General features: G+C 44.2%; 8 protein-coding genes across 8 annotated transcripts; 3 read left to right on the top strand and 5 right to left on the bottom strand.

The window, feature by feature from the left end:
* Positions 1–151: 151 nt before the first annotated feature.
* On the top strand, positions 152–724 carry CDC36 (LALA0S05e08812g1_1; the record flags this gene model as incomplete). Its single annotated transcript, XM_022772486.1, has 1 exon — positions 152–724. The coding sequence occupies one exon, from the start codon at positions 152–154 to the stop codon at positions 722–724; it is 573 nt and encodes a 190-aa protein (XP_022628806.1).
* A 134-nt stretch (positions 725–858) lies between these two features.
* Positions 859–2,127, bottom strand: MSS51 (LALA0S05e08790g1_1; the record flags this gene model as incomplete). Its single annotated transcript, XM_022772485.1, has 1 exon — positions 859–2,127. One exon carries the CDS (start codon positions 2,125–2,127, stop codon positions 859–861), a length of 1,269 nt encoding a protein of 422 aa, XP_022628805.1.
* Positions 2,128–3,429: 1,302 nt separating this feature from the next.
* Positions 3,430–3,723, top strand: QRI5 (LALA0S05e08768g1_1; the record flags this gene model as incomplete). Its single annotated transcript, XM_022772484.1, has 1 exon — positions 3,430–3,723. One exon carries the CDS (start codon positions 3,430–3,432, stop codon positions 3,721–3,723), a length of 294 nt encoding a protein of 97 aa, XP_022628804.1.
* Positions 3,724–3,949: 226 nt separating this feature from the next.
* HMX1 (LALA0S05e08746g1_1) lies at positions 3,950–4,876 on the bottom strand (the record flags this gene model as incomplete). The annotated part of the gene is made up of 1 exon (XM_022772483.1): positions 3,950–4,876. One exon carries the CDS (start codon positions 4,874–4,876, stop codon positions 3,950–3,952), a length of 927 nt encoding a protein of 308 aa, XP_022628803.1.
* Positions 4,877–5,304: 428 nt separating this feature from the next.
* Positions 5,305–7,425, bottom strand: CDC9 (LALA0S05e08724g1_1; the record flags this gene model as incomplete). Its single annotated transcript, XM_022772482.1, has 1 exon — positions 5,305–7,425. One exon carries the CDS (start codon positions 7,423–7,425, stop codon positions 5,305–5,307), a length of 2,121 nt encoding a protein of 706 aa, XP_022628802.1.
* Positions 7,426–8,141: 716 nt separating this feature from the next.
* On the top strand, positions 8,142–9,608 carry ENT1 (LALA0S05e08702g1_1; the record flags this gene model as incomplete). Its single annotated transcript, XM_022772481.1, has 1 exon — positions 8,142–9,608. One exon carries the CDS (start codon positions 8,142–8,144, stop codon positions 9,606–9,608), a length of 1,467 nt encoding a protein of 488 aa, XP_022628801.1.
* Positions 9,609–10,376: 768 nt separating this feature from the next.
* MHF2 (LALA0S05e08680g1_1) lies at positions 10,377–10,637 on the bottom strand (the record flags this gene model as incomplete). Its single annotated transcript, XM_022772480.1, has 1 exon — positions 10,377–10,637. The coding sequence occupies one exon, from the start codon at positions 10,635–10,637 to the stop codon at positions 10,377–10,379; it is 261 nt and encodes an 86-aa protein (XP_022628800.1).
* A 95-nt stretch (positions 10,638–10,732) lies between these two features.
* Positions 10,733–11,911, bottom strand: LALA0_S05e08658g (LALA0S05e08658g1_1; the record flags this gene model as incomplete). Its single annotated transcript, XM_022772479.1, has 1 exon — positions 10,733–11,911. The coding sequence occupies one exon, from the start codon at positions 11,909–11,911 to the stop codon at positions 10,733–10,735; it is 1,179 nt and encodes a 392-aa protein (XP_022628799.1).
* Between the last annotated feature and the right edge of the window lie 964 nt (positions 11,912–12,875).

Here is a 12,875-nt window from a genome sequence, read left to right as displayed (position 1 = left end):
TTAAGTTTCTAGCGATGAGCTTTATTTTATATTCTATCTATATATAATATATATATCATTGTTAATATCAAAAATTTGATGTCATGAAGAAACCAGAGTTGATGAACTTGAAAGAGCAGTGAATATACAGCGTTGTCTCGACTTTGGCAAGATGGATAAGTATGGGCTCAAGGCACTTTTACCTCTGATAAGGCGTGAAGACCAAAGTGCGGATTATGACCCTTCTATGACTCTGGGAATCGATCTCACACCAGTGCTTCACTCGTTAGGAATTTCCAGTGATGCAAACGGGAGACAAAGAGTTTTAGACACATTTCCATCACCATGGGTAGAAACCTCGCGTAGCGAGGTAGAACCGCGCTTTTTTATTCCCGAATCGTTTACCAAAATTCCCAACATACTGCAGTCTGGGTCTAATAACCCGGTTTTCAACTCAGTCCAACAGGACCATGCCAAAATCTCATTATTTCAAGACGAAACACTTTTTTACCTCTTTTACAAACATCCAGGCAGCGTCGTGCAGGAACTGACGTATTTGGAGCTCCGCAAGCGGAACTGGCGTTACCACAAGACTCTAAAGGTATGGCTCACAAAAGACCCAATGATGGAACCAGTGGTAGCACCAGGAGGTGCATCCGAACGAGGCTCGTACGTTTTCTTCGACCCACAGCGCTGGGAGAAGTGCCAGCGGGATTTCGTGCTGTTCTACAACGCTATAATGTAACATATAATAATGACATACACAGACGACTGTCTGAAAAGTAAAAAGAAGAATCAAGGGTATACATATGTATAATTTACATACAGGATTAATATTTACAAGACCCGCGAAATGGCCAGGTGTTTTGGCTACCTACCTTATACTTCAATGGCATGGTACCGTTTACCTCTGAACCCAGCCATGTACATATTGAACTGATACACTTGTTGAGGGTTCATGTCGTTGAGTTCCCACTTGGTACTGCCAAACACGTTGTGAGAGGGTTCCATCAGCATGTCCAACTCTTTTCCATAGGTATCCACAACAGCAGCCATGTCTCTTTTGAGATCGGCTTCGTTGAACCCTGTGGTGAAAATGGCACATTTTGTCTCCAACAAAGCTTCCATGGTCTTACCCATCCAGTTTTCTCGAGACTCTGGGGCGGCGAATCCAGGATGGAAACAGAAGAAAATGTCTGTGTATGGATCGTAAGGGAAAAAGTCCTGGGCTTCATGAAGAACATGGAAAAAGTCCGTGTGGTAGATGAAACTCAAAGTTTCGTCTACTCTGCGCACAATAGGCGTTGACGAATGCACGTAATCTCGCTTATTTCTATCAAAATGAGACTCTGGGCCGACAAAATGCAACTCCATCTGCGTTTCTGGGAACATAAATTGCAATTGTTTCCAAACATGTCCCGGCAACTGTGCTTCGGCTCTGGCCCCAAGGATGAAGATTCGAAGTGGGCTGTCTTTGGCAGTGGAAACAACGCGGCGGTTCTGCTCAGGATATAACGTGTAGCGGAGTGCTGCTAGCGATTTGAGACCTTCTAGACTTATAGGACCTTTTGGATTCAAAGAGTATGGCGAAAATTGGTGAAGAACGGATCCAATTGTGATTGGATAGCTGAGCATTTTCGTAGACGCGGCAAGTTGAAATTCCGTATCCATAGAGTAGAAGCCACGCGTGTAGAAGAAAAGATCCCAGTTCGTCAGGTTGACCATACGGTCAAAATCCTGGTCTAGCGGGAAATCGAATTCTGGGAACGGCCTGCCGGACCTCAGATCATGCTCGTAAATGTTAACTTTCTTCAAAATTTCCGGTCTCTTCGATTGTTGATAATCGATATCTTTCTCCCAAGCTTCCCGTGAGTGGTGTGTTGGGATACCCGATATTGGACAAGTATAGTTGATTTCTTGGCCAGTAACAGGACATTTAGCTAAAGCCCGTATGGTGGCCGCTCTTTCTCTCAAGTCGGGAGAAGGCGATTGATCCCACGGATGAAACCTATTTTCTACCGTAGGCTCATCTGGAGAAGGTGGTGGGTCCAATCCCAGTGCGTTTCGAACAAATCCCATGATATGTCTTTTCTGCATTAGACCAACACCATAGCGAATACCAGCACTATTGGCAACATACCCGCGCATCGGAAAGGAGTAATAAAGCTAAACCTCGTTTGAGATATCGGTGATAGCGTTTATCAATGCTAGGGAAAGTTTATAAACCTATACCTTAAATACGGCGATGAGCTACAACATAAGTTTAGGTTTACTTTATAGATGTCTTATTCTAAAATTTTTCAAAATGTAATTAGTATGGGAAGTGAATAAAGTTAACAGGAAAGAAGTTAACCCAGCTGAACAAGCTGTGAACAGGCTAGAATCATTTCAATAGCGTAGATTATTGTTAGAATTGAGTCTTATTTTTTAATGATTAGTTTGAGTTTTCGTTGAAGTCTAGGGCCTATTTTTATGGTTGTTTTTTGGTATTTTCAAAAATCTTGAAAATGTCAGAAAAGTCTGTGACGAGAGGGATCTAAAGGGCTCTTAGTAGACCATGTTATTAGTATGATTAACAAAGTGGGCGAAAGAGTTGTTTGAAGGTTGAACTGTAAACCTCATCGCGCGTTTGGGTGAATCTTCGTCACGTCGTGAAATGAGACGTGAAGTCGTAGGACATCGAGGGGAAGAATGGTCTCCAGATTTCAATAAGTAATACCTGAGGGTCTCTGGATTTGTTATTTGTAGCTCTAACGCATTGTTGTGTAGATGAAAATCTGTCACTGACATCGATCACGTGCGTGTTATGAACGCAGTGCTGAAGTATGAGGACCGTGGCACGGCAGTTGTTGCTGTGTGACTTGGCTGGTCAAATGAAGAGGCCGATATCACTTTTGACCAATTCCGTTCCTCCCTTTTTGCGTTTACCTCCGGAGTTTTTCAGACACACCAATTTACGCACAACGACACTGCCAGAAAGAATGACTGAAAAATACCCAATCCAATATGCAACTGGTCAAATATATCAGCCTATACTATGCAAGTCAATTAGGAACGGGTCCGCAAAGCTAGAAACCCGCATTTACGAAATGACCCTTCACCTCCGTTCTAACTGGAAAACAAATATTCCTTGGGGTCACGTGACACACAAGAACTCTTATATTTACTCTGAGATCGTGAGTTTCACCGCACACATGGCAACTCCAAAACGAGTTACAACGAAAAGCTCAGCTTAATCCATGCCCACCACAATTGCTTCGTTCTTCACACCGAGAATCTCTGGTCGCCAAGGCTCATCGCTTCACACGATTATTGAACTTCTAAAATTTTTGAAATTTAAAGATACTCATTCACCCACCACCATTGGAATGGATGAAGCATCAGAAACAGTGAGTAGCGGGAACCGGTTTTCTGTTCGACATCCGGTGGCTTCCACAACGGTACTAGAATATGCTTAGTGCTTTTAGACAACTGGCAGCGCGAGCGCTGCTGAAGCCTCGTGTCTCGAGTGCAATTGGTAGATCTGGCATGCACACTTTCCAAAGCCATACGATCTTAACTCAGTCAGCGATGCCCGTGTCATTACTGAAGCCAATAGTGCCAATGGAACCAAACACAACTCCTGAAGAGCTGTTCACAGACAGTGTAATGCGGAAAAGACGACTAAAAATGAAAAAGCATAAGCTGCGGAAGAGAAGAAAGAGACAAAAAGCTGAAAAGAGGAAAAAGTCTCAAGGTAAATGAGTGGAACGCCCACACTTTTATAATCATTCCCTGTACATACGCGAGAAAAGGAGCATTCGCATGACGTTGTCGTTCGCAGCAGCGTTTTACACCAATATTTCAAAATTTATAAGAAAAAGCTGCAAGGCCGTATAGATAACCAAAAACTGGACACTGCACACTTCTAAGTTCACCATCTTCATTTCCGCTATTTTTGGAGGCCCTACATTTTATATGGCTTATCTGTCTAAAAGAATCTACGCAGCATCCACCACATCGCCAGGATTTGAATCATAACGCCCATGGCCAGCACGAGACTTTTCTGTTTGCGACTCAATTTCTCTGTGTGTTTCCATTCGTCCAGGGCAAAAGTAATTAGTTTAAAGCTTAGCTTGCCCATTAGTTCTTGACGATTGATCTCACCCAGTTCCGAAATAACCCGGGTGTTCCACTCGAAAATCGCGTTTGACACCTCGATTATATCCAATTTCTGCTCCTCGGTTAGACCCTGGCGTGTGGCCAATTCGTATCCGCGTTTGTAGTCCTTGCGAAGCTGGTTTTCGGCTGTCACACCTTCGGAGCTGAAAGTGAAGAAATTCGTTCCACGACGAACCACTTCTTCCGGGGTGAGATCTGGGAATTTGGGGAATAGCCCTGTCGATCTGTACACCGTCGAACGCATTACACGTCCGCCTGCGAAAAGGGCAAGATACAGCACGTGACAGTACGCCAGCACCGTAGTTGGACTATTCTGGATGCCCTGATGAACGTAATCCACGAATGCCTGTTGTTGCATGGGCAGCACGTTTTGCTGTATGAATTCATGTAAATCTGTCTTTTTGGGATACTCCTTTGCGTACAAAACCTCCAAATCCTGTAATATTTTGTCTGAACGCCGAAAGTCATCTACCCAAAACTGATTTAGGATCTCTTTGGTCTGCAATTCTTGTTTAGTCTCTGCGTTTTCCAAAATTCTGTCGATTTCCTGTTCAATAGCTTGGAAAATGTAATAGAACGCTAAAATGCCTTGACGATATATGAAGCCGTGTTTCATGGCAAAAGCGAACTTGACGCTCATCTGGGCGTCAATTTTGTTGTGTTGATCTCTAGTATGAAAGTTGATGCGATTGGCCAAAGCACCCACATCTGTTGGCGCTGGAATTGTGCTTGTCATAGTGAAAAGAAGGCGTGGTGTAAGTTTATCAGTTATTTCGATGGGGAAACAGCAGCACACAAAAAGTTCTCCTGAAATCCCTAGATCCTTAAAGGGCTTTTTATACCTTTTCTTAACCTCAATGATGTTGTGGAGAAAGAGGGCGTAGTTTTGTCTTCAATCCAGGTGTGGTTACTTATAGCTGGAAGTGTAGTTTTGGGTGTCATCCGATAACTCCCGGAAGGTCATGTGATATATTTGACAAAAAGGCTGACATAATCAAATAGGATTCGTCATGTGATCCATAAAAGTGTCTGGGTTGTTTGTTATTTTGAACCCAGACACGTAAACAACCAAAACAATAACGCGTTATAAAGCACCCATGTTTCTTACACCTTTTCCCACCCCATTTCTTTCCGGTATTTCCTACATGCAAATCTCTCCCATTCTTAGCTCATATGCGCTTGCGCCTCGTAAAACTCTATAACTTGCTCGGAAGATGTTGCGTCCTCCACACCCTTGTCGTCTCGTATGCGTATGAATCTTGGGAATCGTAGCGATATGCCCTTGTCGTAGGAACCTGAGCCTGCCTTGTAGACTGGCGAAAGCGATAGATCCGCGGTCAGGACCTCGAACAGCATGGTGGGCTCGAACCAGACGTCGGGCGGCGCAGATTCGCTGTAAACGTAGAAAGCTTTCGGCTTGTCAATCTCTGTGGGCTTCAAATCGTCATACAGCTTTTGCAGCATCTCATCGGAAAACCCGGTGCCGATCTTGCAGCAGGTCTCGTACTCGCCGCTATCTTGGTTGTAGCAGCCCAGTAAGAACCCTCCGTAAGTACCCGTACGTTTTCCCCGCCCATAGTATGCACCCAAAACACACAAGTCCAGCGAATCGCCCACACCTTGCAAATAGTCCTTTTTCAACTTCAACCAGTTACGGGACCGTTTGCTGGGTTCATACTGCGAATCCTCGCCGTCCAGCGATTTCACCATCAAACCCTCGCAAGAATCTTTCACGGATTGGTCCAAATAGTGCTGCATCTCTTCAAGACTCGTAGTGGTCATTTCACTAGCAAACTGCAGTTCCCCAGGAACCGGCTTCAGCGCCCGATGCAAGTACTCACGGCGTTCCGCAAAAGAACGGCTTATCAAAGGCTCATCGTTGTAACACAGAATGTCAAACGCAAATAAGCACACTCTAACTTTAACGTCTTCGGCCACCACGCCCTTTCGTTTCCGTGTACTCAGCACTTGGAAGGGCAAAATCGTGTTGCGTTCCTTGTCCCATGCAACCGCCTCACAATCCAAGATAAGCCTATGTGTAGCGTCTTTGTTCGCAATAAAATCGCTGATTTTGATCTCTGGATATCTTTCTGTCATGTTTTCGCCATTTCTAGAGTAAATATGCATCGTGCCATCTGGAAGCAAGTGGACTTGGGCTCTTTCGCCATCGTATTTGTACTCACAGGTGAACCTGTGTCCTTGAAATCGATCCAAAACTTCAGAGACGGATTTTGACGGCTTCGCCAGCATGGGCTTGAGTGGGATGCCCGGCGTCAACACGCAGTGTTTATCTAAGTTCATGATGCCATGTTTAAGAGCCGTTTTTATCACAATTTCATAGTTCGGTATTTGGCAGAAAGCATCACGAATTTTCTCTTCAGCTGCATCTACGGAAGCGGCAGAGGGCTCTTTACCGTCGTGTTCATGAGTTAAGATCGCCTTAGATAGTGCGATCAACACGCTTTTTTCGGCGAGCCCAATTCTGAGTTTAGACTCTAAAGACCTTATGAGAAACTTAGCCTCTACACCCTCACATGCGGTCAACATTTTCTTGATCAACTGGATTTTACGCAATTGTGAATCTTTACCTTGAGCTTTAGCAATGGCCTGTAGATTGGCAAACACTTCACCCGTGGTTAGTGGCTTGGGCTTAAACATGGTGGGCTGTACTGCTCTTGCCTCCTGAGCTATGCGGCCCAGATCACCGAGCTCACGGTAGCGCGCCCTCACTTGTGGCAGAGATTTGCCGCAACTTTCGCTGATCGTCTTCATGAGAAGCCCCTCTCCAAGCCCAAGTTCGAGTCCGGGCTGGTAATCGGGACCCAATCGGTTTATCAGCAGGTAGGTGATTGGCACGAGATCATCTTGAGTATGGGAAAGTACTGAATACAAGAAATCACTGCACAACTTGACGATCTGTAGTCTCGAAGATGTAGTTTCGATTTCGTTGAAGACATTGCAGATTTCAGAATACAGGATCTTGGACTGTTTTGGGGCCTTGGGGACTATTTCTGGCGCACCAGGGATATCGTTTTGGACAACGGGTTTCGCGGGCTTCAACGATGCAGGAATTGGGTCTACCACAGGCTGATCAAGTGTCGACGACGACACCTCCAAAGATGAGCTTTTTGGCTCTGTACCATCTGTATCGTTCAATTTGGGCTTTTTGACAGTTTTGTCCAATTTTGACGTATCGTCCACATCTCTCTTTTTAGAGCTGAAAAACGCCGCTAAGGTGGCCTGTTTTTTACCTGAAGACATTCCAAAACGGGCCAATCGTATCATAAACAGTTGAAACTCTCAATTTGCAACGTGAATCCGCTGTATTTGATCTACCTATTTTTTTTTGCCGAGATGACTGTTTTACTACCTTCCAGCCGTAAAATGACCCTAAATTGGCGCTTGGAAAAACTCAATGTATGCAATTGGTTAGCCACAGACAATTGGAGTCACTGTGAGTCTCTATCAGTATCTAAATAGCTGTCGGAGCGTTGTCTTGTGCCTTTTTCAATCACTTCTTTGAAGCTCATCGATACGTGGATAAAAGCTACAATATATTTATATATACTTAAGCTAATTTCATAGGGCGACAGCGACACACCCGTTAATAGCGATATATATTTCCTAAATGTTTTTATTAGCTAAAAACAATGCAAGTCGCAGTAACGATGAGGCATTGACACAGTTTGGATTTCTACGTGTCAAGTACATTCCAAACATACACTCAGTATCATATTTGGCTCAAAAACTATTTGAATTGTAATTTCAGCACTGAGTCATCATATACGAGGTGAGAATGCTGGTTAAATTACCATGAAAAATTGGAATTTATAGACTCTCTTATAGGGGTCTTGAACTAACCAAAACCACGAACGAAACGGTTAAGTACGACCCCTTTTGGAACGCTTGCAGGCTTGAGTTTTGTGTGTGTGTAGCTGCGTGCAATTTTGTTGGATTTAAATTTGTAGCGTCGGAAGTTCAGAAATTTCCAAGCTTCGAAAATGTCAAAATCGTTGATGAGAAAGGCCAAAAATGTGGTGAACGGATATTCGAGCACACAGGTTTTGTTACGGGAGGCTACATCTAATGACTCAGATGGACCATCTGTGGACCTTTTGGATGAGATTGCGGAAAGGTCGTGGGACAATGTGAGTTTTTTCGAGATCATGGATATGCTAGATAAACGGTTGAACGATAAGGGCAAAAATTGGCGTCATGTTGCGAAATCGTTAACGGTGCTGGACTATTTGGTCCGGTGTGGCTCAGATCATTGTGTTCCTTGGGCCAAAGAGAATTTGTATATCATCAAAACATTGCAGGAGTTTATACACGAGGACGAACTTGGAACCGACCAAGGTCAGCTTGTGCGTGTCAAAGCGCGTGAACTGACCGCGCTGTTGCTGGACGACGAGCGTTTGAGAGAGGAAAGAGAACTAAGACGGAAGAACCGTCGGCCAAGACGGCGTCGGACTCGCGACAATCTCAACGACGACGACATGCAGCGTGCTTTAGAGGAAAGCAGACTCACCGCAGAGCAGGAAGAAGAAGAGCGTCGCAGAAGATTGGAGCTCTACGATAATAGCAATGACGACCTGCAGACCGCCCTGCAGCTCAGTCAAGAAGAGGAAGAGCTCAGGCGTCTACGAGCACTTCAAATGCAGCAGGCTCAAAACCAGATGTTCGAGTACAAGCAACCCGAACAGCAGGCCATGTATTATGATGTTTTCGGAAATCCAATTACCTTAGAGGAGTATCTTCAATATCAACAGCAGATGAATGAACAACAGCTCGCGCAACAACAATATCAACAAGCGGCTCAGCAGCAATACCTCGCCCAACAACAGTACCTGGCTTTACAACAACAACAGCAAGAGGAGGCACTTGCGCATCAGCGATACTTGCAGTCGCTTGCACAGCAACAACAACAGTTGCAACCCTTAGCAACAGGCTCTAACAACCCATTCGCAAGAAACAACCAAATGAGCCCACCACCCAATACGGTTCAAACACCCGCTCCACTTCCTCCACGTCCAGTGGAAGTGCCACAGCAAGCGCCTGCTCCACAAAGAGTTCCTTCCCCACCACAGCAGCCACTCAAACAAACCAGAACTGGGAACCAGTCTATCTCTGACAAGTTCAGCGACTTGAACAATCTTTTGGCCACAGGTGCTGGTCTAGATACATTCGGTAATACAGGTGGTACTCGTATTCCTGCTCAGCATACCAAGACCGGCACCTTCATCAATTCACAAGGTACAGGTTATAAGCAGGTCACAAGTGAATCACAGGGCAAGAAGAACCCTTTCTTAAGCCAACAATACACGGGACTTCCAAGTACCTCGGTTGTGCCCTCTTACACTGGCTATGGGTTTGGGAATGGGAATCAAAATTATCCGCCTCAACAACAGCGCAACCAATATGCTTCCAACGGAGCAGCAGATCAAGGCGTAAGTCTAATAGACTTGTAGTTAAGTTTGTACTTCAGAATTTAAAGATCTGTCTTTTTACATGTCTTTGAAAACCACGATGGACGAAGTGCGAGTGAAGATAAACTTATCGAGCCAGACGTTGATAGGAACGCTAGAATAGATTTGTTGGTTAGACTGTTACGCACGCGGACCTGCGAATGTACAAATCTAATCACCTGCGTGCTAACTGATGCATCTTCTTAAGATAGCATGGAGTGACGAAGAATCTGTTAAACAACCAAAAGCACAGGGCCTTATATTCCCCTATATATTGACCATTTATATGCCACACCAGTGACAACATGCAGCGGGAACTGACCAGCTGAAACGAATTACTTACGGAGAGAGGTTGGTTTTAACGATGCGTAAAACAACAATCACTGCATCATGCTTACCTCATGGCCACGCCCAATTGGTTTTCAGTTGTTCGTAACACAATTAGCAATCAGCCTCTGAGCATCGGGCCATTCAATGCTCCAGAGAGTTCAGGCCTACAGCCCACTTGATTCAGAAACATACAGAGTTATTTATCCGATCGTGAGATCAAAATGCCAGTGACCTATGGTTGAAACCTCATTAGATCTGATAATGCCTGTTCTTAAAGACATTGTGCAGGCCAGGAGCGCATTCTGAAAGAAAGTGAAGTCATGGTGTAAATACCTGATGGCATGAAACGGATCAAACACCTTCAAAATTGTAAAGGCTTCAATTGTAGATAACTTTAATCCCGCATTTGTTAGGATTTCTTGAAGAACATGCTTCATGATTTCACATATCTAGCAGCAGAAGTCCGGAGACACTCTCCAGATCTTTGTGAGTCAGAACTAGCTCATTGTTTAGACGATTGGAATCTTCCTCTTTCACACGATCTTTGTTTTCCACAGATCGTAGCACAGCTTCGCGAACAAACACTTCAAGGTATTCTTCGATAACTGTTAACGTAGACTCCGTGATTCTTGTGGAGTCGTGGTTGAAAGAACAAGTTTGAAAAACACGAGCAATGGTGTCCTTGGGTACCATACTCTTCATCTGAATATGAGTGTTCTTGTATGAAAGAGATGTGTGTTTTCGGACTTGTGTTCATTGATTTAGTAGGTGATGATAAGTATATTTGAGTTACTTGTCTATGTAGATACAACCATCTGGAGCGTTACTTGAATATCGTTGGTGGATACGTCCATCTGCACCTGGTAGGATTCGGAATCATCCTCCAGATGTAATGGGATTATGGCCCACCCATCTCCCTCATCCACAACGTCAGCTTGAAGCGTGTTTCTCGAAGTTTGTAGACAGTTTTTCGAAAAACGGCTCTGACTTAATAGATAGCTCGGAATGCGCGCACTGAATTGTTTGATATCGTCCTCTGGGGTTTGTGCCCGCACAAAACCATTTTCAAGCTTGAGATCGAAATCGCACACGGGTAAGTAAGCATTGATTGGCGGTGTCAATAATACCTTGGTAACCTTTGCAGCTTGCTCTGGTACCCTGAAAACAAGTGCCACGTCTTTTGAAGTGCAGTCGGCTGATGAATGGACAGTTGCCAGCGGAACAGCTTTGACGTCTGGCACGAGGTCTGTCGCAAAGGATTGTTGAACGAATCGCGAAGACTTAGGATCTGGAAACACCTTAGTAATATAGGCATCGCATTTGGGACATTTGTAGTTATATTTTGCCTTAAGTCTGCGTGGCAGTGGTAGTAACGACAAATTCCTTTCAGAATCGTTAGGTGTAAACTTTCTTTTCGGCAGTGGAACCGCATGTTCTTCGTCAATCAATTCAAACAGTTTTGCAGTTTGAAGTTTAGCCGCTAGTTCTCGAGATGTAGCTTCATCCAGAGTTTCAAGCACACCCTTGTTGGTCCTTGCTTCAAATTCCTCTAATTTCCGTTTGGTGTTGTAGAAGGCCCGTAGATCACGGAACCTGGCCAATTGCGGGTCTGATTTTTGGCGCAATGAGTCGAAATAAAGAGCCAGACCTTGAGATCGAGCATTCTTCAATTCGTCAGTTTGATAGGTCCATCCACAGCCATGGCAGCTCAGTATCAGTTCTTTTTTGTCAGAAAGTCGTCGACCGTCGGTTGTCGCAACCAACTGATTTTGGCATTTTGGACACTCTAAACAATTTTTAATGCATTGCGTTAGGCTCCCACTATCGACTGTCGAGTAGCATCCGGGACAGAACTTTACGGCCAGTTCTGGTTTTTGGCACTGATGGCAAGATATATGCTGGCATGCGCGACATACGTTGAGAAAGTAAATGGACTTTGGCTCTTGGGAACAGCTACATATCCAGCCTACGTGCATTTGAGAGGGTGAAAGTACATCGAGCGAGGACCATGGTGAGTAAAACGTAGTTTGATCTCGAGCTTTCAACTGTGATGAGCCTGTGTAGATCCGCTAATAAACCAAGAGATCACATGATGAAATACTGCCCATTAGGATTATTCTGGTTTTGAACAGCTGTAGAGATCGTTGGCTCAGGGCTAGCGAGATAACAATATCATGAGAATTTCTTGAGTGAGAATTAGTACTTTTTAAATTTTCAATGGTTATGATTATCCTCTACTGATACTTGCTGGCGATGCGTTGTGTCAGAAACCGAATAAAATGACAAAAATGTAACAGATCTTGGGAGCTGGGCAATGATGTTGGTGTGAATTAAATCAACGACAACAATTGAAGATGATTCATTCATACCTGACGGTATTTGAAGATATGGTACCCTGTGGGTGTGGCGATGTGAAAATTGGCGTAGGAAACTACCTCATCCGGGAGCTGTGAAAAAAGTTCATGCTATGGGACGAAGCAATTAAAGTTTATCTTCGAGAAAAATGTCAATTTTTCCACAACCTTCAAGGAGCCTCGCATGCTTCCAGGGTCGTTCTTTGGCTTTTATGTTCTCGTAAGTTTGATCTTGCCAAATCACATCACTTTATACTTTTTTGGCACAGCGTCAGGTAATAATCTTGATAGCTACCACTCGACTAACGAACAACATACCTAGGTTCGCTATAAATCTAATCGCATTGCTAAGCAGACCATTCCCCGATGATTAATTCTCTCTTCACTAACATTTAACGGCATCGGCGAACGTTCCGGTGCGTCTTTCGAGCCCCATTTCCTACTAAAAGTGATCAAGTTTTACTTTTTTCACTTTTTCAGTCGAAATTCTTGTAGCCTTGAATTTATCCTGAGTTTTGAGCTTATCTCCAATCCAATTCGAATCTCTGAACCCGTTAAAACGTATTCAACTGGCAAAAGATCGCTC

This window comes from Lachancea lanzarotensis, scaffold LALA0S05 (assembly GCF_000938715.1).
Source record: "Lachancea lanzarotensis genome assembly LALA0, scaffold LALA0S05, whole genome shotgun sequence".
In the NCBI taxonomy this organism is placed as follows: Eukaryota; Fungi; Ascomycota; class Saccharomycetes; order Saccharomycetales; family Saccharomycetaceae; genus Lachancea; species Lachancea lanzarotensis.
Note: the sequence above shows the minus strand (reverse complement) of the source record. Positions and strands in the feature narration are given on the sequence as shown.